The following is a 25,044-nucleotide window of genomic DNA, read 5'->3' on the forward strand; positions in this document are numbered from 1 at the left end:
AAGTCTACTAGAAAATCTTATTTTAGTGCTTATTATTTCCATACAAATTTCGGCTTTTTAATTCTATGGGGGTCGCGGGTCACTTAATTTCTATAAAAGGGGGTCGCCACTCGAAAAAGGTTGGGAACCACTGTACTAGAGGTTTAGAGGTGTTATAGCAGAGATAAAATTAAACTGATTTTTACAAAACTCACTAATGCACTTACACACATGACATGATGTTGTAATTTGTTTTAATTGAAAAAAAAACACATTTTTTTCAAAACTCGAACTGGCCAGCAATGAATACCCTATGCTTATATATATATATATATATATATATATATATATATATATATATGTATATATATATATATATATGTATATATATATATATATATATACATAAATATATATATATATATATATATATATATATATATATATATATATATATATATATATATATATATATATATATATATATATATATATACATATAAATAAATAAATAATTAAATAAATAAATAAATAAATAAATAAATATATATATATATATATATATATATATATATATATATATATATATATATATATATATATATATATATATATATATATATATATGGGGGGCCCTAAAAATATTTTTACGGGGTGGCCCTTTTTTTCTAGTTCCGCCACTGCCACTAACATCCCCTCTCACCCTTCTCCTACTAACATCCACTCTCACCCTTCTCCCACTAACATCCCCTCTCACCCTTCTCCCACTAACATCCCCTCTCACCCTTCTCCCACTAACATCCTTTCTCACCCTTCTCCCACTAACATCCTCTCTCACCCTTCTCCCACTAACATCCCGTTTCACCCTTCTCCCACTAACATCCCCTCTCACCCTTCTCCCACTAACATCCCCTCTCACCCTTCTCCCACTAACATCCCCTCTAACCCTTCTCCCACCAACATCCCCTCTCACCCTTCTCCCACCAACTTCCCCCTAACCCTTCTCCCACTAATTTCCCCCTCACCCTTCTCCAACTAACATCCCCCCCTCACCCTTCTCCCACTAACATCCCCTCTCACCCTTCTTCCACTAACATCCCCTCTCACCCTTCTCCCACTAACATCCCCTCTCACCCTTCTCCCACTAACATCCCCTCTCACCCTTCTCCCACTAACATCCCCTCTCACCCTTCTCCCACTAACATCCCCCCCTCAACTTAATCTTTGTTTGTCAAATTGAGTCATTAAAACTGATGCATCGTGGTAAGGTAAAGACGGAGAGGGTGAGATGGAGAGTAATAGAGAGAAATATAAAGTGAGGTTAACTTAAGAAAGATGAAAAGGACAGAGAGATGGGGGATGTGATAAAGTACGTAGAGAAGTATGCAGAGCTGGATAGAGGTAAAGATAGAGGAGGAGAGAGGGAAGAACAAACGTCAGGAAAGTTATAGAGATGTTAAAGATAAAATAAAAACACATCAAATGATAAAAAAGAACACGCCTGTGAGTACCAGAGTCACAAAATAGATCAAACCCAAAGTTGCTGTTATACTCATCTTGCTGGTTTTGTTGTTGAGTAAGGTCGAAAACTTGAGTAGACCTTTAATCCTATGTCCCCGGCTTTACCTTTTATCCTTTGTCATCGGTTACAACTTTAATTATGTGTCACCGCATTGACCTTTAACTAAATTATATGTCACCGGATTGACCTTTAATCATGTGTCATTAACTTTATAGAGACAGATAAGTAAATTACAGGATAAAAAGCTCTACACACCTTCACCTCAGTAGGCGCTCCCATTCCCGGAAGACTGTAACAAAAATTAACCTAAGTTATTCGAAATAGGGACGGCCACGACTTACACTGACCGGATACTCAGCCGGCCGCGACACCTTGACGAGTTATGTTTTCCACTTTTAGTTTTATATCTGTGCTGTATATACATTTTGTTTGCGACTAACACACCTTTGTAGTGGGAAGGGGGTGGGTTAAGTGTTATGGGCGATATGTTTTTGTACACGATCTTGTCTAGACCTGATTAGTATAACGAATAACCGCTAAATGCTTTCATGTTTTAAATAAAAAAGCGAGAGTGATCTCCCCTAAACTTTCTTGAATATTTTTTATGTAACACTATTGTGGATGGCCCCTAATAGCCGTCACTAATTCGATCAAGCTCTACGATTGTAAACATTTGGCGTGAACCACAACTCACCAGCTGGAGAGCGAGGATGGGTGCGGGAGAAGGGTTATATAGTCGGTTAGCGTCCACGAAGAGAAATATATATATATATATATATATATATATATATATATATATATAGTCATGTGATGTGTTGACTGCATTTAGCAGAATTTAATTACAAAAAAGGTGCTAATTTGTTTATAAAATGTTAATTTAAATTCTATTTTACTATTTTAGATTTAGAAATTTATAATGGCTAAAAAAAAAGAATTAAAAACGTTTGTGACCGTAAGATTTTAAGTGCTATGAAAGTGAGTGAATAGGTAGCGCATTTTGCGTATAAAGATAATATGTTGCAGGTAGTAATGGTTTGAAAATGTATCTGTAAAAGAAATTACTTCCGGTTGATTAATGTTTTGAATTATCTTTGTGTAAAATTAGAAATTTAGACCAACGGATGCAAAAAAAGCTCAGGAAAATAATTACGCACACAGAAAAATGCGCAAACAGAAATTTGGGCACACAGAAAAAGAATCAAAGAGAATATTACGCACACAGAGAAATGCGCAAATAAGGAAATTACACACAGAACATGACACATAGATCTCTTGGAAATTATGAGTCCGACAATGTGTGTTTGTGTGTTTATGCGTGCGTATTTAAGTTTGTTTGTATGTGTGTATACATAAATATTATCTGCTTATTTTTGTATATTTTAAATTAAAAAAGACAAATGCCACCGCTCTTTCTAAAATGCATCGAAACAAAAATGCTAAGATTTTCCTATCATAATACACAGATGCCGTAGGACCAACATAACAAAACAACACCAAGTCCAATGCCGAAAACCAGCGCCAGAAATTAAAAACATACGTTAGAAACCAACACCTCATGTCAACATCACAGTCCAACAACGCACGTCATCCTCACAGACCAATATCAAAACACTCGTATAACTCATAAGAAGAATTGATTCATTAATGTAGTGATTTATTTTACTATTAAGTTAAAAATAATCTATTTATCATCTTTAAAACTCGACATAAAAACATTTGGATCCAATGCCTCTGAAATTATTTGAACAACGAATGCGCCATGTTAAAAGTTTTAGTTCACAATTGTGTAACAGAGATAGTTTTGACAATGGTCCAGTCTGGCTCACTCGTGGCGATCCAGTTGTTCCAGTTGATCTGGTACTGTGGTAGAAGTAAAACGGTTGATAACGATGATATAACATAATAATATTACGTTTTTAATTATTGTAGGTAAAATACATTACTTGTTTAAGATCTAATGATCCATATGCAAAATAAGTATAATTTCAATGTTTCTAGTCCTAGGCATTTGGAGGAATGGCTTGTAAAGCACTATGCCAGCCGCCTTTACTTTCCCCAATATGTAGTCAGGAGTCTGGACCGCGATCTGAAGTCGAGACCTTCGGGCAAGCAGTCTAGCGCTCCACCACATTACCATATATTTAAAAGACGAAGACTTTTGTTGTAATCAGCACCTTTTCTCCCATTTTATAAATAGGATGGATGAAAGTGTGTCCAACTCAAGAACCAAACCCTATCTTCAGAATAAAGCTGTTGACTGGCAGCAGGAATATACCGGTCCCACAGACTAGCAAAATTATTTTACTAAGGCAGTTCTCTTGAATTCTAAATGCATTAAACTATCACTAGTACATTTTTTTCATAGCTATATCTTAGTGTTAAAAACAATGTAGCAAATAGTTTTTACGTATAATTATAACCTTTAAGAAATGTTATGGCCAATGGTTGCTAAAATTAAGCTACTCAGATTAACGTACCTCAACACTAGGTGTCACGTGCTGAGTAATGTGCACCTGAAGAAAATAGCGAAATAAAATATTTAGCACAATAAAACAACTCAATTTAGAAGCTTAAGGTTAGTCCACAACTTCTTTTGTCGGTTTCTAAATCTCTCTTTAAGGGGATTTAGTGAACAGTGCTTTTGCCGATTTCGGGCTTTGAAATGTGGTAAGCGAAACACGGATATTTTAAATAATAACTTTTATCTATTTTATACACTGAACGTACTGTTTACGAATTATTATTTTTAATCAATAACAGGTTAGAAGCCGCTACTAATAGTCCTATATGTTAATTCTATCTTTCAGTTTGCAGGCAAGCTGGGGGTATGATAGCAGTTCACTAAATAATGCAGGCACGTCCGCCGGACCCCCGGTGAAATACGTTTGTTTTAAACAGTGAGACAGACTATGGATAAGAAAGGTCACTATATGGGGGTATGCTACGGAAAAAAAACGGCGAAAAATCTTTTTAATTACTAAACCTTTTTTATTATTTGTGTATGTATACGTTAGGGTACTTAAAGGAATATGTTTGCTTGTACCAGGAAAATATGGTTGCCATGGCAACGGCGGCCATCTTGGAAAAAGCTACCTTTTGTGGAGTTCTAAAATTTCATAAAGTAACAAATAAACCGCCCATATAATCATTGATTCTTCTTGTACTGACACTAATAGAGTCAGCTGGCTAGTTTGTGTAACAGAAAAAAACGCTAGAAATATTTTTTTTTAATCTTTAAAGTTTTTTTATGGTGAAAAATCATTAAATTTAGTATTAATTTCAATGAAATTTCACCATACCAAATTTTTAAAATTAAAAAAAAAAAAATTCTAGAGTGCTTTCTGTTACAAAAACTAGCTAGCTGACTCTATTAATGTTAGTAGAAGAGAAATTAATGATGATGTATCCGATATATATGTTAGTTTATGAAATTTTAGAACTCCACAAAATACTTTTTTTGTTTTTCAAACATATTTTCAAAAGAGTCCCTGATGCCTGCAAATATTTTCCTTTAAGTTTCCTAACTTGGATACCCAAAAATAAATAAAAAAGTTTCAATTTAGAAGTTGGTTTTTTCTAGAGCCTAACCCCTAAACTAAATCAAATACTGGCGTCCTATGGTGCCCCAACAGAGTGCTATTTGGCGCCCCGGGCTTTCTCACTGTGTTAATGTATGTGTGTTATAGCTAGGTTGATAACATTTCATGTATAAGTAATAGAATCTACATCAAATTTGTAGTTCGGTATCAACGTTTCAGCGATTTGCCTTAAGGAATACAAAAAGGTGTTAATGTATGTGTGTCTGTGAATAAAATAATTTGGGTACCGTTACAGCTAGGTTGATAAAATTTCATGTATAAGTAATATAATCTACATCAAATATGTAGTCCCGTATCAACGTTTCAGCGATTTGCCTTAAGCGGAAGTGGAACTTATGATACTTTAAATTTTTCAAAAGCCTAAAACTTCGGTACTGTTTCACTTATATGTAATAGAACTAATTGTCTGTTATCTTAAAAACAGTTAATATTTTCCCTTGACCGAAATTTTTGCTTAATTTTTTAAGATTTCTCGAAACATACATAAGAATTTATAAAGTACTAATGTTCCCTATTATTACACACGCAACGCTTGCAGTTTAGTTGGTGCGCATTTCTTTTTTTACAAGATACAATTTTATACTAAACATTAAAGTAAGTAAAAATTGATTATTCCCAGTTGCGGTCCCCCGTACTGTTATATAAGAATATTCGAGAAAGTTTAGTGGAGAACACTAAATTTGATGAATGTGGATTGAGAACTTTAGCTTGATTAAAATAAGCCCTCTATGTTCAGTGTATGTTCAAGTACTGAGAAGTCAATCGGTGTAGACTGGAAAATTCAAGTGATTTTTGTGCACGATTACATTAATTTCTCTATATCTTGTATACGAGAAATTGTAAAGTCAACATAAAACTCACACTCTCTAGAAACCAGCCTGGTTTCCATCCAGCGTTGTCGTGTCCAATCGTAATTGATTTTATTTGTCCTACATTTTCTTCAGTGCCCTAAAAAATGAATCAATTTTCATATATTAGGATAATAAATCGTTTTTTTAATCTAGTTGTTTAAAAATTCTAAAATTTAATAATATGGTCTACATTAAATATAATGTTTAGAAATATTTTAGTTTGCTACATTTTTTGTACGGTAAATTAATGACAGTACATCAAGCTATATAGGACTGCAATTGTATGCACTTCGAAATCACCATTGCATGCCACTGTTTGTTAATATACTTCAGTAATGATCCCATAATTCTCTTATTATTGAAAATATGCACATTTTGTCCATTTATTAGTTTTGTATAACAAAAGACAGTATTTATGCAATAAAATAGAAGCCATCAGGTAGGCGAAACCGTCCGAAAAGACCAATACACTCACTGTCTTAAGTGACCACCCACTCGCTGCCGCCCCTATAGTGTCTAAAATGACTAGCCCATTCACTGTCCCTATACTATCTTGAATGACAAACACACTCACTGCCGCTGTACCGTCTTAATTGACCAACCCACTCACTGTCTTAAGTGCCCATTTACTTTTTTGATTGACCAACTAACTCACTTCACCTATACTGTCCTAACTGACCAACCCACTCCCCAACTGACCCACCTACTCACCCAGAATATGTCCTTGGATCCCTGCTCAAAACTACCAACCATGTACGGTAGAATATACTTGTCGGTGGACCCTCTAGTTCCGTGCAGAATAATGAAAACGTGCGCATCGGTCCCAGCGCCCCGAACATCACCTGTTTTAATTGTTATTGTATACCGGATACGCTCTGTAAATCCTGGTGACAAAGATCATCCTAATTTTATTATTGTTTACAGGGAGAGCTTAAAGAAAAAAAAGTATTTTGACAATTTGGGCATGTATAAAAAAGATCGATGATGTTATGTTTCACTTTATCTCACATGTGTGATACAAATTGGATTTGAAAATATTACATTTTTAAATAAGACAAATAAAAATTAAATGTTCAATTAAAAGTAATTTTTTAGAAAGTTTCAAAACTAACCTGATTGAAATAACATCAGCACACAAAGCAAACCAAAGGACGATGTGATGCTCATCTTCTTTGTGTAGTTGTTGGAAACGGTCTTAAAGTCGTTTTGGCTTTCAATCCGGTGTGAATTATCTGGCCCTACAGCCAAGCTTTATACAGTGACAGGCGAGAAAAGACCAGGATGTAAAGTTCGCTGAGTGCAACGTTTGTTTTTATCATACAGTAATTGCCACTTTTAAATATTTCTTCAACGTTGCTATAAAATGGGCTATCTAGTTAGCGATGCTGTAAAATGGGCTTATCTAGGTAGAAAATTAATTAGCTGGGATTGTTGGCTGGCAAAGTGTATTTAATAAAGACATGTTTGTTAATAAAAAAATTAACATATAAACGTAACCTGCTTGGATATGAAATACTTATTTGTGTTAATGTTTATGTTCAGTGTTTTTGTTTGTGCTAGTGGTTGTTGTTGAGAAACGTTCAAAAAGCACTGTTAGATGAACGTTTGAGAAGCACTGATCGAAGATAGTTTGAGAAGCACTGTGTTAGAAGAAAGTTTTAGAGGCACTGTGTTATAAGAAAGTTTGAGAAGCACTGTGTTAGAAGAACTTTTGAGAACCTTTTCGCTAGAATAAAACAAGCAACGCATCATTTTTTAAGGCCACTAAAGTGACGTACGTTACCCAAACGTTAAGTTCTAAGAGTCATTCTTGACAATGGTAAAAAAAAAAAATCTCCTTAATAACGAAAAGGGAAATCTCACTCGCCCGGAAATAACTTAAAACAAGTTTATATTTTGTTTGTTTATATTACAGAATATGGCAGCAGAATATGGCAGAATAATTAGGGACGGAGTATTTTAGAGTCATAGCGACCCCATTCATGAGCCCGGGGAAAAAGATCAATTTTTTTCCCTCTACCATTTTTAGAATATTGTTCACGTTGTATTAGCGGTTGTGATTGTAAACAGTTATAAAAGCGCTATGTTGGAAGAAAGTTTGAGAAGCGCTGTGTTAGAAGAAAGATTGGGAAGTTCAGTGTTAAAAAAAGATTGAGAAGCACTTTGTTAAAAGAAACTTCGAGAACCTCTGCGTTAGAATAAAACAAGCAACTCATCATTTTTAAGGCCGAGAAATTGACGTACGTTACCGAAACGTTAAGTGCTTTGTTGACTTATGCATGGCAAATAAACTACTTAAAAATTATTTTATTAAAAAGGATGTCCTGTTTGTATAGCAGAATAATTACGGACGGCGTGGTTGGATGGGAGAGCGCTGGCTAGTAGCTTTAAATTTCCGAGGTCAAATACCAGTCAGTTAAGTTTTGTTATGGGGGAAAAACAATCAAAACTAAAAAAAAATTGATAGAAGTAGAGCCCCTACGGCAGCAGGATCAGCAACTCTGGCTTTCTTTCAGTAACTTCTAATGATTAGCTTTCCTTGGACTTTACAAAAAAAGGTCAAGTGGCGATGACTGTGAGGGCATCATAATCTCTTTACCTAATCCCCTGGCTAACACCCAGAAGATCTCACTTTTACTTCCATTGTATCCTGCTGCAAAAATTCAGTCTAATCTTAACCCTTCATTTCATATTGTATCAATTTTGATACAAAATGAAATAACCCCCATTTAATCAACACAAATGTTAAAATCTGATTTTTTAATATGCCATACTCTAGCTTGATCACTTTTGACCCATATTCATACCCGAAACAGATTATAGGTGTGTTTCGTCTCACACAATTCGAGTTTCATTCCGTTTTTTTATAGAAGCAGAGCCCCTATGGCAGCAAGATCAGTTACTCTGGCTTTCTTTCAGCAACTTCTAATGATTAGCGTTTCTTCGACTTTACAGGCAAATGTCAAGTGGGGACTACTGTGCGGACAAGATTGTCTCTTTATCTAATACCTTCACCAGATGATCTCACTTCTATTTCCATTGTCTCCCGATGCGAAAATTCAGTCTAATCTAAAGTATATTAACACTGTTCAGTCATTAAAATCAAAATAATGCAAAATAAATTATATAATTCAATACACCAGGCAATGTAAAGTAGATTTGATAAAGTTACAGTTACAATTACATGTAGTGCACGAAACTTGTCATTCAATGAAGTTGACGTACAAACTGTCGCAAAGCATCGATTCTTAAGGAATAGATGGTAGGCATTCCGTAAAATGCTTAGGGATTCTTAAGAACTCATAAGCTTAGTAGTATACTATTTAAATTATTCGAGTTATTTCGTAGTTTGCCTACTAATACCATATATACACTTGTTACTTGCCTTGACTCTTTTAACGTGTATATAGAACATATCTATGATGGGGTAATTACCATGGGGCAAACCGATAGGGGATGAAAGAATGAGGATAGGTTAATAAAAAGGAATTATTCCTGGAGAGGTAATGATAGGTGGGGAATAACATGCAGTCAACTGGAATTAATGAACTATTATACTACCGATCTCACAAGAACATATATATATATATATATATATATATATATATATATATATATATATATATATATATATATATATATATATATATATATATATATATATATATATAACCCACTAGTGGAAAGACAAGATCTTGTAAGAATATTAAAAACAATGTAATGTTAATAAAATACTTTTAAAAAACTTTTTAAAAAACCACGTTTTTCTTGTGGACTAAAAAGTAGAAAATAACTATTTACATACATTTGATGACAAAAAACGTGGGTAAGTTCACCATCAAATTTCCCGACCCATCTGCCCGACCCACGTTTTTTGTCATCAAATGTATGTAAATAGTTATTTTCTACTTTTTAGTCCACAAGAAAAACGTGGTTTTTTAAAAAGTTTTTTTAAGTATTTTATTTTCTCCTTTTTAGTCCGTTGCTACACATGAAAAACGTGTTTTTTAAAAAAGTTTTTTATGTAGTTTATTTTCTACTTTATCTAATGACTTGATTAAGTATGACTTGACTAAGTGTTTATAAATACACGGACTAAAAATCTTGAGCGACCAGGATTCGAACCTGGGTTGTCGCGGCCACAACGCGAAGTACTAACCACTATACGATCACGGCCAGCGCGCTCACATCGATTGGGGCCGAAGTAACTGTGTCAATAGGCCTCCAGTCTTGTCGGTATCTTTAGAAATCATGTCCTCAATTTTATGGTCCTTAGGGCGTAATTAAATTAAGCTAATTACGGTCTCTAATTGCTAGTTTTTATGATTGCATCTGAAATTGTTAGGCGAAAGTAGCCTGCATGCCAAATTTCAGATCTATAGAGCAATCAGAAGTGGGCTAATTTTCGATGTCAATTTTAACAACAAACAAACACACGCGAAGCTGAGTTAATAAAAACGTGTTAAAAATATTTCTATTTTATAATACATCGATATATTTAACTTTACATCGATATATATGAGTTTTATTAATAGCTCTAATAATTATATTCTATGAAAGCCTTCACAATTCCCTCGTTGAATGCACTCATGAAAAGGTTTCTTACTCATATTTGTTTTAAAATATAGGTCACATTGAGTTGCCCAGCGGCTATTTTAGCACTTGAGATCAGTTGACCTCACCCTTTAATTTCCACTCCTCTGTCCCCCCCCCCCCCCCCCCCGTCCTGTGAAAGCAGCCCTCCATGACCATAGTTTACAGACGACAATAAAAAAGATCAAGCAGAACTTGTTATTACCTCCCCTTAGTTCAAAATCGTTTAAAAACTAAATTATCAGCCCCTAATAGCCGTCACTAATTCGACCCGGCACTACGATTGTAAACAGCTCAACAGAGTGGGAGGGGGGTATTGATATGATCTGTTGAGCTTACGCCGTAGTGGTGTCCAGCATGGTCCGCCCATGAAGAGAATCTTTATATAGATTCGCAGTTCTGTATTAACTTTTTTTTGTCTGCTGTTCATTTGGTGCGCAATTACTTTTCAACAACATTCTATTCTATTTTAATTACAAGCTTTTATTTATTTTGCAACGTGTGTTTGTTTGTTTGTTAGTGGGTTTGTGGCAAATATTAAAACTCATTTTTGACCCATTTCAAATGCAGCGATTTCGTTCAAACTTTTCAGACACGTTCCACAAACAATCGTATTTTATTTATCGCGAGCTACTGATGGTGTTTTAAAGCAAATATTTTTGGTCGCGTAGACGTCATCAATTAGGAATCACTAAAAAGTAAAAAATAAAGTTTAAGAAACAGTTTATAGGAACAAGTTTTTAAACGCACTTAAAATAAAATAATAAAACTAATCTGCTTTTTTTTAAATAAAAAGATTTCTAATTTGTTTATAAAAAGTTAAATTCTATTATAAGTTTTAAAAATTCTTATTGCCAAAAAATAAAAGAAAAACCCCATAAGATTGTGACCTTAAGATTTTAAATGCTTTGAAAATGTGTGAATAGTTAAAATAATTTTGTTTGTGTAGTAGTAGAAATTCATACCAACGGAAGCAAATTGTGAGCGACAAATCTATTTTTTTTAAATTCCTCAGTTTTGCTCATTGACTGCAGTGAGAGTCTGGGGCGTAATATGGTACCAGAAAGATGCGCAACTGAAAAATGTGCAGCAGGGGCGGAACTACAGTGCCGCCAGACCCCGCAAAGCGGGGGGGGGGGGGGGGCACGTCATTTAGGGGCCCACAGCCGACCATAAAAATTTTTTTATAGTTTTTAAAAAAAATCAAATTTTCTTGCATTTTTGACTTGATGGTTGTTTTGTAAAACGATTACCGTAGCTGCGGTTTTATTATCTTTATTCTATAGACACCACCCCATGCTATTGTATATTCTTTTTCCTTTTGTTTTAAAACTATTATGAAAGCCGAGTCCTCACTCTCCTACAATTAAACTAAACAAAGAAAAGCAAACGTTCAAACCACTTCCATGACTTATTTCCCTTTTTTAAATAATCAAATAGGGGTGCTCATAAGCTCCTTTTAATAGATTTGTACTTAACGAATTAGAAAGCAATTACTTCTCTAAATTATTTTTTATATAAAGTACTTACTAAAGAATGACATTGTATAAAAAGGAAATGTATTTAAAATTAATAATATAAATAAAAAAAACATTTAAAAAATCATAACACGAGACACCATTCCTTCTACAAAGCTTTCATGTTTTATATTCTTTTGGCCGACAAATTGTTAAGAGGACCTATAGCGCACGCTACATATGTTTTGGAGGTGAAGGCTCTAGACAGGGACCTGGAAAAGGCTGGCTTTGAGAGACTCCTTGGACAGACCAACGCTATCCATTCACAGAGAGGTCGTCATGAAATGAAGGTCGGCGACAAGGTCATCCTTCTGAAGAGGTCGTCCTGCTTCTGTCCTAGAGTCACCCCGGGAGAGAACTACCTGATGCTTCTGTCGGATTCCAAGAGATTCAAAGACGCAGACGGTCATCAAATCTACGCCTTCCTCCTGGACAAGAAAGTGTTCGTCATCCAGCACCTAAAGCCTCGCGGTCTGAGCGGGAGTCAGAAGGAAATTGTCAAGGTCGTCAAGAGGGTTCTCAAGCGGCTGGAACGCCGGGGCTGCGGGCCCCACAAGTCTGTCAGGAGCGGGGTGAGGAGGAGGAGGGTCCGGCGGGTCAAACATGTCAAGATGACCTGAGGAGTTTTATTTTTGTTGTTCGAGAGAGATATGATACATTTTTAAAATACAATTTATGATGTTATAAAAAAAATAAAATAAAAAAATAGCGCAGATGAAAAAAAAATGATTTTCTTAAAACACACGAATGCATTTACTCACATGACATGATGTTGTAATTTGTTTTAATTTTAAAAAATAAAAAACATTGTTTTTTCAAAACCCGAACAGGCCAGTAATGAGTATCCTATGTTCGTGTTTTGTGTTTGTATACATACATACATACATATATATATATATATATATATATATATATATATATATATATATATATATATATATATATATATATATATATATATATATATATATATATATATATATATATATATATATATATATATATATATATATATATATATATATATATATATATATATATATATATATATATATATATATATATATATATAGGGGGGGCTAAATATTTTTTTTTGCGGAGTGGCCCTTTTTTCTAGTTTCGCCACTGATTTGTAGTGAAATAACTGCACAAAAAACCCAGAAAAACAGAAAAGTGCGCATACAGAAAATTCCACACACAGAAAAATGTTCACACAGAAAAGTACGCACACAGCAAAATGCGCAAATAGAAATTTGCACACAGAGAAAAATGATCACATAGAATATTATACACAGAAAATAACACACATATCTCTTGGAAATTATGAGTACGACAATGTGTGTTGTTGTGTTTATGCGTGCGTATTTAAGTGTCTGTGTGTATGTGTGTATACATATATATTATCTTTTTATTTCTGTATATTTTAAGTGAAATAAACGAATGCTACTGCTCTTCCTAAAATGCATAGAAACATAAATAGCTACCATTTCCCGATCATACAATATACAGATGCAGTATGACCAACATCAAAGAACAACAACGCCTAAAACCAGCACCAGAAATTAAAACCTTACGTTAGAAACCAACAACTCATATAAACATCACAGTAAAACAACGCAAGCCATCATCACAGAGCAATATCAAAACACTCATACAACTGATAATAAGAAGAATTGATTCATGAATGTTTATTTATTTTTCTTTTAAATTAAAAAAAAATATTATCATCTTTAAAACTCTACATAAACAGATTTAAATCCAATGACCTTAAAACAATGAATGCGCCAAGTTAAAAGTTTAGGTTCACAAACTATCTACCAAGGTGGGTTCGTACACATTTACTCAACATAATATCTAGCGGGAATAGTTTTGACGATGGTCCCATCTAGCTCGTCCCCGGCGATCCAGTTGTTCCAGTTGATCTGGTACTGTGGTAGAAGTAAAACGGTTGATAACGGTAATATAATATAATAATATTACTTTTTAATTATAGTAAGCAACATACATTTCCAGTTTAAGACTTAATAATCCATAGGACAGATAAAGTTTAATTCAAATTATTGTAGACATGGGCAATAGGAGGAATTGTGTGGTAAGCACTATGCCCAGCCGCCTTTGCTTTCCCCAACATGAGTTAGGTACCCATCAGAGTTGGGTGTCTCATGCGAACTTAATGTCTTGTGTCTGTCTCAAGATCCGAACTCGAGACTTTCGGGCTGTCAGTTTAATCATAAGAAGACTTTATTATCAGCTCGTTAGTTTCCATTTTACCAATGGTATAGATGAACGTTTGTCCAACTTATGACCCAAACTCTATCTTTAGAATTAAATTTGTTGGTAGGCAGCAGGAATACAAAAAGACTAGAAAAAAAAAGTTTTTGCGTGAAATTATAACCATTAAGAAATGTTATCAGCAATGGTTGCTAAAATCAAACTACTTAGATTAACTTACCTCATAATAGGCAAATTGATGAAATGTATTATGTTGATATAGGCCTATGCGCACCTGGAGAAAATAGCGAAATAATATATTCGACACAATAAAACACCTCAATTTAGAAGCTTTAACATAGGCCACGGTTTCTCTTTATTGGTTTCTATATCTCTCTGTAAGGGGATGAAGGGTGGTTTTTTAGTCAAATCTTGTAACTCTTTTTCGACAAAGAGATTTTGTTAAAAATCTCTTAATAAATTTGTTTCCAAAGATTTTCCATATAATTTGATGTTTATAAGTCATTAAATGTTATTTTCTAGGCTTCTATGGCAAATAAAATCAAGGGAGATAATATTATGTAATATGTACACGGACTGAAATGAACTAACATTCTTCATACCTGACAGACGACCACGGACGATAATAATGGCAAGATTAATTTTAGATTTTTGTCAAATTTCGGAAAAACAGATTTTCAAATTTGTCCACATGTCTGTGTGTGTGTGTCTGTGCGTGTGTCAGTGTGTGAACACAATAACTTGAGTACGGTTACAGTTAGGTAGATGGCATTTCATATAAGTATTAATTCAAATTTGTATTTATTGTTATTTTATTCTACTTGTCGAAAGCCTTTAGCTTGAGTACTGTTTCTTATAGATGAAAGTTCTTTTGTAAGTAAAACATCTGATTCTCTATTATCTGTCAAATTTGAGTAATTTTATTTTACCGGAATTAATACCTTATGCTTTACTTTCTGATTTCTCAAAAAAAAATGCATATGAATTTATACACGCATTATTTGCAGTTCAATTGGTGCGCAAATCTTTTCTTCAAAGATTCTATTCTATATTAAACAGTTGAAGTATGCAGAGATTGATTATAGGCTTTTGAAAAACTAAAAGTAGAATAAGTCAGACCTCCGCTTATCGGAAATCGCTGAAAAGTTGATATAGATCTACAAATCGGATATAATACTTATATATGAAATTTCATCAACCTAGCTTTAACTGTACACACGTTATCGCGTTTAAAGACATACATACATACATACATACATACATACATACACACACACGGACAGAATTGCAAAGTCCAGTTTTTCCGACTCAATTACGCGTAAAATGCCGAAATTTTGATAAATCTAGATTTAGAATTTTTTTATAATGAATTACTGAGAAGTAAAAAGGTGAAAATTTCATGTGATTTTTTGTACACGTTTACAATATTTCCTTTGTAAAAAGTAAACATAATGTTTACACAACTAAGTGAATATTGCAACATAAAACTCACATCCTCTAGAAACCAGCCTGCTTGCCATCCACCGTTGTTATGCCCAATCGTAATTGATTTTAGTTGTCCAATAAATTCTGTAGTTCCCTGGAAAAAATTAATCCATTTTTATGTATTAGATCAGTAAATCATTTTATATAATCTAGTCGTTAAAAGATTATAAGATCGGATAATCTGATTAAATAGAATGTTTAGAATATTTTAGTGTTCTACATTTATGTACTGTATGTCCACAAGAAGCAATAGCGGAATGCAGTTGTAGTTGTATGCACATCATTGTAAGTCACTGTTTGTTAATATGCTGCAGTAATGGATCAAATCATTCTCTTATACTTAAAAATATGCAAATTTTGTCAACTTTTTTGTTTTCGAATAATAAAAGGCAGTATTTATTAAGTAATAAAGAAGCCATAAGTTGAGGGAAATTGTTCTAAATGATCATCTGAAACACTGCCTTAAGTGACCAACCCATTCACTGCCAATATACTTCCTTAAGCGACCAACCCACTAACTGCTCAATGTTATACTGTCTTTGGTGACCAAGCCACTCATTGTTTTAATACTGACCAAACCATTCACTGTTTTAAGCGACAAACCCACTCAATGCTTCTATTCTATCTTAGCAAGACAACACACACACTGTCTTGAATGACCACCCCACTCACTGCCCATATAATGTTTTGAGTGAACAACTCTCTTAAGTGTCCAACCCACTCACTGCCCAATACTGTGTGATCAATCCACTCACTGTCTTAATTCACCAACCTAATAACTGCCCTATACTGTCTTAATTGAACAACCCACTCACTTCCCCTATTGTGTCTTAACTGACCAGCAATCTTACTGCCCCTATGCCGTTTTAAATGACCAACCCACTTTCTACCAATATACTGTCTTTAGTGTCCATCACACTCACTGCCTCAACCTATCAATCCACTCACCGTGAAATAGTCGAGGCTGCCCCTCTCAAATCTTCTTCCGTCAGGGTCCCGTAGAGGTATCCTGTCGGTGGAGCCTCTATTTCCGTGCATAATAATGAAAATGCTCGCATCGGTCCCAGCGCTTTTAACAGTACCTGTTCTTACACGTATTTTATAATCCATAAGCTCTGCAAATCCTGGTGACAAATGTTATCATACCTTCATTATTGTATACAAGTAGAACTTAAACATTATTGTATTTTAAACAATTTGGGTATGTATAAAACAGATTGACTATGATATGTTTCATTAAATCGTAAATATTTGATATAAATGGTATAAGAAAATATTACAATTTAAGAAAAACATCAATTAATTACATGTTTAATTAAAACCAAAGTTTAAAACTAACCTGATTGAAACAACAGCAGCGCACAAAGCAAACCAAAGAACGATGTGATGCTCATCTTCTTTGTGTAGTTGTTGGAAGCGGTCTTAAAGTCGTTTTGGCTTTCAATCCAGTGTGAATGATCAGTCCCCTCAGCCAAGCTTTATACAGTGGCGGGCGAGAAAAGTCCAGGATGTAAAGCCCGCTGAGTGCAACGTTTGTTTTTATCATACATTATTTGCCACTTCAATTTGAAGAAATTCGTACGTCAACTCGTTTTAAGTATTTCATCAGCGATGCTGTAAAATTGGCTTATCTAGTTAACACTGCTGTAAAATGGGCTTATCTGGGTTGAAAATTGATTTGATGGGAGACCTCTTACATGTTGGTGGGCAAAGTGTATTTAATAAAGACATGTTCGGTAGAAAAAAAGTAATATATAAACTTATCCATTTTAGCTAAAAAATGCTAATTCGTGTTCATATTGATGTTCAATTTTTCGCATTTGTATTTGTGTTAGTTCTTGTGGTTGTAAAACGTTTGAGAAAAACTGTGTTAGAAGAAAATTTGAGAAACAAGATGTTAAAGGACTTTTTGAGAAACACATTGCGAAGAAAAAAGTTTGAGAAGCACTGAGTTGTAACAGAGTTTGAGAAGTACTGTGTAAGCGGAAATTTTGAGAAACACTGTGTGAACAAAAAGCTTGAGAAGCACAGTGTTAGAAGAAATACTATATTAGAATAAAATGTGTAAGAAGAGAGTTTGAGAAGCACTGGGTTAGAAGAAATTTTGAGAAGGACTGGGTTAGAACAAAGTTTGAGAACATCTATGTTTGAATAAAACAATTAACCCATCATTTTCTAAGGCCGTGAAAGTGGCGTATGTTACCCAAATCTTAAGTACTTTGTTGACCTATGCAAGGCAATAAAAAAACTACTTCAAAAAGAAAAGGGGATCTCCCTATGCCCCAGATGCACTTAAAACAAGTTTGCTGCAACGAATACAACTAAGTCCACGCTACATTCTATGTTAGCAGAAATAACCTAGCTCTAGACGACACGAAAAATGATACATTTAATTATGTGAAATGCTGCCAGCAGTTCTAAACTCTTTTAACATGAAGAAATTAATAAAATTAAATACAATTTAATGTTACCTTATAAGTCTTTTAGGGCTTGCATTGCATTTTATTTGTCCAAAATTTTTTTGAAGGGGCCAGGGACAGTGTGTGAATGGGAAGGAGGGCGGGTTTAGTCAAGCCACCCTTGGTCACCCATAATCAACCTATATCCACACAATGATGTATTATGTATATTTAGTACGAAACCCGTCATCCTATGGGGTATATTAAAAAGCCAAAAAATGTAAGAAATAAATTGTATTTTGTACTTTGTTTAGGCATTATATAAAATGTAAAACGGGTTTAACACTAAACACAACTTAAGATTGACATTACCTCAAGTTTAGGAAATGTTTATGTTTATGTTTATTTTTTATTTTATTTTTATTGTTGTTTTAAGAAACAAACATTTACAAACAGTTAACGAGTGTTGATTCATATATTCACTGTACCACGTTGTTTTTCAAAGTAGCGCAAATCATATTCATTACTAAGAATAGATGTTAGGCATTACGTAAAGTGGCTAGGGATTCCATAGAATTCCCAAGCTTAGTAGTATACTAAAAAATTATTCGAGACATTTTGTAGTCTGCTTACAAACGCCATTTATACAGTAAGCATTCACTCGTTTCTTGCTTTGTTTATTGTAACATGTATATAAAACATATCTATGATAATTACCCTGGGCCAAACGGACAGTGGGTTAAAGAATGAGGCTAGGTTAATATTTCTGGGAGAAATAATGACAGGAAGGGAATGATAGGAGGCAATCAACAGGGGTTAAATAACTAACATACTACCGATCTCACAAGAAGACACACACAACTGCACTAGTCATACGACAAGCTTTTGTAAGTATGTTAATACATTAACTAGCCACAGCAAGTATTTGCCTTGAAGGACATACTTTTTCGTTCCTTCATCAAGAAAATTATGGTTTTAGTCGTTTACCCTGTTTGGATTTCACTTTCTGTTTTAATTATCTGAACCGGAATTGAGTTCAGAACCTCATGTAGGGGCCTACTTGTTTTAATTGACAAAGTATACCGTGAACAGCTATTCCAAACGGCTCTCCACACAGGTATTGAAATGTGAGACTAGTATCTGGTGCATTGGCATTGTTAAAGGTTCACAATTCTTGTCTCCAGATTATAAAAAGTTAAATTTGTGACTTTTCACCCCTCCTGCACTACACTCGAGGTTATAAAGCTATGCCTCAGTGGCCGACCCGGTAACACATTTTTACCTCTTTTCTACGAAATGGGATCGCCCACGTCTTGCACTGACCGGATTTTCGGTTTGACAGCGACACCTTGACAATTTATGTTTTCCGCTTTTAGTTATTTTTTATTAATGTACTGTATATACATTTTGTTTGAGACTAACACACCTTTATATTGGGATGGGGGTGGGTTAAGTGTCATTGGCGGTAAGTTTTTGTACATGCTCTTCTGTAGTCCTGATGAGTAAAACGAATAATGCTTACATTATTAAATAAAAATATCATATGAAGATATTATTTTGCTTGTAGTAACGATTTTAAATTGTATCTGTAAAACAGATATCTGTAAGACATTTATGGTTTGAATGATCTTTTTGTAACACTAGAAATTCAGACAATCGGAAGCGAATTGTGAGCGACAAGTCTGAATCGTTTTCCCACTATAGTGAAAGTCTGGGGTGTATATTATTGTTACCTTGTTAGTCCTCTTTGCTCCTTTGGGCATCCACCATTTCCTTCCATTTCTTCCTATCCCCGGCTATTAATTTTGTCATCTCCTAAGACATCCTTGTTGGCTTCAGTTCTGTCTTGGGCGCCCTCTTTTCCGCTTTCCCTTGGGGTTCAACTCAAGCGCTTGGCGTGTAACATTTGGGTGAGCCTTTCGCAGTGTGTGACCTACCCAGCGCCACTTCCTCCTTATTTGCACACCCAAAGGCTCCTGCCTAGCTTTCTACCATAGTTCTATGTTCGACACTTTGTCCTGCCATCTTAGTTTCAATATCTGTCTAAGGCATCTATTCATGAAATTTTGTATCTTTGCTGTGCTTGCTTTGGAGACTCTCCATGTCTCTGCTCCATACAGCAGAACTGCCTTGACATTAGAGTTAAATATCCTAATTTTTATGGTAATGGAGATGGCCGGACTTTTCCATATTGGTCGCAGGACTGTGAAAGCGCAGCAGCCTTTATTAACTCTAGCACGTATGCCCTCCTCTGTGCCTCCCATTTTGCTAATCTTTCTACTAAGGTAGACACACTCTTGCACATCCTTTACCTGTCTTCCGTCTATTGTCACTGGGGCCTCCTGGTTATTGCTAATTCTCATCACTTCTGTCTTTTCTTTGTTGATCTTGAGACCTACGCGCAGAGAGATGGCTCCTAATGCATCAACTTTTTCTTGCATGTCTTGTAACCTGTGCAAGAGTAAGGCAAGATCATCTGCAAACTCCAGGTCTTCTAGTTTCCCCGTGAGTGTCCACTGTATACCTTTTCCAGAACTGGCATAGGCTGTGCGTGTCACCCAATCGAGAACCACTAAGAAGAGGAGGGGCGACAGCAGACATCCTTATCTCACACCTGTGTTGACCTGGAACTCTTTAGACAGTTTTCCAGCATGGCTAACTTGGCATGAAAATCCATTGTAAAGTTGCTGGATTATTTCCACTATCTTAGCAGGTACACCATAGTGTCTCAACAGATTCCATATTGTTTGCCTATCCACACTATCAAAGGCCTTCTCAAAGTCAACAAAGCATATGTAAAGCAGGGCTTGCCATTCTATCGTCTGTTCTACAATAATTCTAAGAGTAGCTATTTGATCTGTACAAGATCTTTCCCTTCTGAATCCTGTTTGTTCCTCTCTTAGCTTAAGGTCAACCACCTCTTTCATTCTGTCCAAAATAACTCTGGTAAGGACTTTACTTGGGATGGACAACAAGGTAATGCCCCTACATTATCCACACTGAGATAAGTCACCGTTCTTAGACAACTTCACAAGGAGGCCCCTCTTCCAATCGGTTGGGATCTGCCCTGTGTTCCAGACTAAGTTAAGTAATTTATGAAGTCGATTTACAACTTCTTCTCCACCTTGCTTTAATGACTCTGCTGGGATAGTATCTGGTCCTGATACCTTGTCACTCTTCAAACTATTTAAGGTGTTGAGAATTTCCTGTCTAGTGATTTCCTCGGTATTGATGTTAAGGGGTTCCCCTGGCTCCAAGTCTGGTGGATCTTGAGGTGCTGGACCGTTTAGTATTTCCTGGAAGTGCTCTCTCCATCGTGCCAATTGTTCCTCAATTAGGTTGTATATTAAGTGTAATATATGTACCAAAGGTGTGCAACCAGTCAGTTATCATATTGGACGTATTCGACCACATGGGTAGATGTACTTGACGAACATACACGAATACATACTCGAGCACACACAGTCTCTCTCTCTCTCTCTCTCTCTCTCTCTGTCACTTGCTCTCTAATACATACATATATATATATATATATATATATATATATATATATATATATATATATATATATATATATATATATATATATATATATATACAAACTCTGCTAACAAGCATCAAATATTACCAGCATCATATATTAAAACTATACATTAGAAACCAACACCACATATCAACATCAAAAGTCCAACAACGCAAGCCATCATCACAGACCAATATCAAAACACTCATTTGACTGATGTAATAAACAACAATTAGAATAATTGATGAATGAAAACAGATATTTATTTTACTTTTTAAAGTTTTATGAATGTATTTAATATTTTTAAAACTCTACATAAAACATTTGGATTCAATAACTCTAAAACTATCTCAACTTTTAAAACAATGAATTCGCCCAGTTAAAAGTGTTAGTTCACAAACAATCTCCAAGGTGGGTTTCCTAACTTGCAACTGAAATGGTTTTGACAATGGTCCCGTCTAGCTCGTTACTGGCGATCCAGTTATTCCAGTTGAATTGGTACGCGTTAAATCCAGGCTCCTGTGTTTGAAATGAAACAGTTGATAACGATGATTTAATATATATTTTTTAATGTAGTAGGTAAAATACATTTCCTGTTTAAGACCTTATGATCCACAGGGCAGAAGAAGTTTAATTAAAAAGTTTCTAGCCCTAGGCATTTGGAGGAATGGTGTGCTAAGCACTATGCCCAGCCGTTTTTAGTTTCCCCAACATGAGTTAGGTACCCATTAGAACTGGGTGAACTCGGGTCAATCTGTAGTCTTGAGTCTGGACCAAGATCCGACCTCGAGACCATAGGGTCAGTAGTCTAGCGTTCCACCACACCACCATGTATTAATCATATTAAGACTTTTGTTGTAATCAGCTCCTTTGCTTCCATTTTACAAATGGGATAGATAAGAGTTTGTCCAACTCATGAACCAAACCCTATCTTTAGGATAAAGCCGATGGCAGGCAGCAGGAATACAACGGCCACACAGTCTAGCAAAAAAAAGTACTAAGGCAGTTCTCTTCCATTAAACTATCTCTAGTAAATTTTTTTCCACAACTATAGATATCTTAGTGTTAAAAACAAAGTAGCAAATCGTTTTTGCGTATAATTATAAAAATTAAGAAATGTTATGCCCAATGGTTGCTCAATGTAAGCTACTCAGATTAACGTACCTGAATATGTTCATAACCCGGTTCCACGTTCTGATATATGCGCACCTGAAGAAAATAGCGGAATAAAATATTCAACACAATAAAACAATTCAGAATCCCTAACATAGGCCACGGTTCTGTTTGTCAGTTTCTATACCTCTGTGTAAGGGTATTGTGGAGGGTGGGTTTGTGGTCAAATCCTGTAAATCGTTTTTGACACATAGATTTTGTAAATTTTCAAATAAATTCGTTTCCATAGATTGTCCATCTAATTAGATGCTAATACGTAATTAAATGTCGGTTCCAAGATAACTACTGTAATTAACATAAGGGAAATCAATATGGTTTAGTACTAGCAACCCCTCCCCCCCCCCCATCAGTCAGGGGACTGAAGTGAACTCATTTTCTTCATAACTGACGGTTGGCTGTGGGCAAAGTGACTTATAGGGCGGATGAAGTAGAGTTCATCTATTGTTAAAAACCTATTATATTATTTTTAAAATTCGTAATTTCTAAAAAACTATTAAATATGTCAAACCTTCATGGCTATTTTGCTTCAAAACACTGAAGTTCAGATTTAAAAAAATTTCTTTGCAAAAGCCATGGTCTCTAAAATGTTTATACGAATTGATGAACGACAAATGACATTTTCAAAACCAAGGACGATGTATTTGGCAATTCATATAAACAAAATAAACTAAATGTTAACCCATCAAAGTGAATAATACAACATGATACTCACATCTCTTAGAAACCAGCCTGGTCTCCACATTTTGTTGTCATGTCCAATCGTAATTGATCTTAGACGTCCTACATTTTCTGCACTTACCTGGAAAAAATTAATCCAATTTCATATATTAGAACAATCAATCTTTTTTATTTTATACTGTCGTTTAAAGATACTAGGATTTGATAATCTGGGCTATATTAAAAAGAATGTTTAGAAACATTTAATTTGTTGCATTTTTGTATTGTATGTCAATCACAGTACTACACGCTATAGTATATTGCTGTTGTAGTTGTATGCACATTGTAATCACGATTGCAGGTCACTATTTGTTAATATGCTGCAGTAAAGGATACAATCATTTCGTATCATTATATATATGCCCATTTTATTCAATTATTAGTTTTGTATAACATTAGGTAGTATTTATGCAGTATTAGAGAAACCATCAGTTGAGGGAAACTGTCCGTTATTACTAATCTCTCACTTCCTTAATACTGTCTTAACTGACCAACCCACTCACTGTCCCAACTGACCAACCCACTCACTTCTCCAACTGACCAACCCACTCACTGTCCCAACTGACCAACCCACTCACTGCCCCAACTGACCAACCCACTCACTGCCCCAACTGACCAACCCACTCACTGCCCCAACTGACCAACCCACTCACTGCCCCAACTGACCAACCCACTCACTGCCCCAACTGACCAACCCACTCACTGCCTCAACTGACCAACCTACTCACTGCCCCAACTGACCAACCCACTCACTGCTCAACTAACAAACCCACTGATTACCCCAACTAACCAACCCACTCATTACCCCAACTGACCAACCCACTCACTGTCCCAACTAACCAACCCACTCATTACCCCAACTGACCAACCCGCTCACTGCCTCAACTACCCCACCTACTCACCGTGAACGAGTCGAGGCTGCCCCTCTCAAATTTGTCTCCCTCATCGTCTGGTAGACCTATCCTGTCGGTAGAACCTCTAGCCCCGTGCAGGATAATGTAAATTCTTGCATCTGTCCCAGCCCCCGCAACATCACCTGTTCTCACATTTATTCTGTACAGGATATGCTCTGTATATCCTGGTGACAAATATTATCATAACTTTATTATTGTATACAGATAGAGTTTAAACAAAATTGTATTTGTGTTTATTTGGGTATATATAATAAAGATTGACCATGTTATGTTTCTCTTTATCTTATATGTTTGATACCAATGGTATTAGAAAATATAACATTTTAAAACAAAACAATAAAAATTACATGTTTGATTAAAAGTAATTTTTTATAATCTTTCAAAACTAACCTGAGTGAAACAACATCAGCATACAAAGCAAACCTAAGGACGATGTGATGCTCATCTTCTTTGTGTAGCTGTTGGAAGCGGTCTTACAGTCGTTTTGGCTTTCAATCCAGTGTAAATGATCTGGCCCTACAGACAAGCTTTATACAGTGA

At 35.1% G+C, this 25,044-nt stretch overlaps 3 protein-coding genes across 4 annotated transcripts; all 3 read right to left on the reverse strand.

The window, feature by feature from the left end:
* Positions 1–1,189: 1,189 nt before the first annotated feature.
* LOC131947877 (lipoxygenase homology domain-containing protein 1) lies at positions 1,190–25,044 on the reverse strand. 2 transcript variants are annotated; one of them, XR_009387936.1, is made up of 6 exons: positions 24,895–25,044; positions 24,493–24,668; positions 23,586–23,672; positions 22,865–22,909; positions 22,056–22,219; positions 1,190–1,199 (listed from the first exon to the last, which is right to left on the reverse strand). XR_009387936.1 is itself a non-coding variant. In XM_059309259.1 (5 exons), exons 1-5 carry the CDS (start codon positions 24,947–24,949, stop codon positions 22,121–22,123), a joined length of 462 nt encoding a protein of 153 aa, XP_059165242.1. In that variant the 5' UTR covers positions 24,950–25,044; the 3' UTR covers positions 21,942–22,120. The 2 variants fall into 2 exon arrangements, 1 of the variants encoding a protein (XP_059165242.1); XM_059309259.1 differs by lacking the exon at positions 1,190–1,199 and having other exon boundaries at positions 21,942–22,219.
* Positions 3,139–7,221, reverse strand: LOC131947879 (lipoxygenase homology domain-containing protein 1-like). Its single transcript, XM_059309262.1, has 5 exons — positions 7,064–7,221; positions 6,663–6,835; positions 5,962–6,048; positions 3,979–4,014; positions 3,139–3,361 (listed from the first exon to the last, which is right to left on the reverse strand). Exons 1-5 carry the CDS (start codon positions 7,116–7,118, stop codon positions 3,278–3,280), a joined length of 435 nt encoding a protein of 144 aa, XP_059165245.1. The 5' UTR covers positions 7,119–7,221; the 3' UTR covers positions 3,139–3,277.
* On the reverse strand, positions 13,734–17,269 carry LOC131947878 (lipoxygenase homology domain-containing protein 1). The gene is made up of 5 exons (XM_059309261.1): positions 17,118–17,269; positions 16,727–16,902; positions 15,786–15,872; positions 14,514–14,567; positions 13,734–13,989 (listed from the first exon to the last, which is right to left on the reverse strand). The coding sequence occupies exons 1-5, from the start codon at positions 17,170–17,172 to the stop codon at positions 13,900–13,902; spliced, it is 462 nt and encodes a 153-aa protein (XP_059165244.1). The 5' UTR covers positions 17,173–17,269; the 3' UTR covers positions 13,734–13,899.

The sequence above is a fragment of the Physella acuta genome, unplaced genomic scaffold, assembly GCF_028476545.2.
Source record: "Physella acuta isolate Inbredline_101_S28 unplaced genomic scaffold, ASM2847654v3 ptg000610l, whole genome shotgun sequence".
In the NCBI taxonomy this organism is placed as follows: Eukaryota; Metazoa; Mollusca; class Gastropoda; family Physidae; genus Physella; species Physella acuta.

Coding starts and splice junctions, on each gene's coding strand:
- LOC131947879 (XM_059309262.1), bottom strand. CDS start 7,118: ATGAGCATCACATCGTCCTTTGGTTTGCTTTGTGTGCTGATGTTATTT. Junction 6,049..6,662: donor GATCCAAGGACATATTCTGG/GTGAGTAGGTGG, acceptor TTCATTTTTTAG/GGCACTGAAGAAAATGTAGG. Junction 4,015..5,961: donor CAGGCTGGTTTCTAGAGAGT/GTGAGTTTTATG, acceptor TATTTTCTTCAG/GTGCACATTACTCAGCACGT.
- LOC131947878 (XM_059309261.1), bottom strand. CDS start 17,172: ATGAGCATCACATCGTTCTTTGGTTTGCTTTGTGCGCTGCTGTTGTTT. Junction 16,903..17,117: donor GCTGCTGTTGTTTCAATCAG/GTTAGTTTTAAA, acceptor ATTTGTCACCAG/GATTTGCAGAGCTTATGGAT. Junction 13,990..14,513: donor ATCAATTTGCCTATTATGAG/GTAAGTTAATCT, acceptor CTTCTACCACAG/TACCAGATCAACTGGAACAA.
- LOC131947877 (XM_059309259.1), bottom strand. CDS start 24,949: ATGAGCATCACATCGTCCTTAGGTTTGCTTTGTATGCTGATGTTGTTT. Junction 23,673..24,492: donor GCAGCCTCGACTCGTTCACG/GTGAGTAGGTGG, acceptor AATTTTTTCCAG/GTAAGTGCAGAAAATGTAGG. Junction 22,910..23,585: donor CAGGCTGGTTTCTAAGAGAT/GTGAGTATCATG, acceptor TATTTTCTTCAG/GTGCGCATATATCAGAACGT.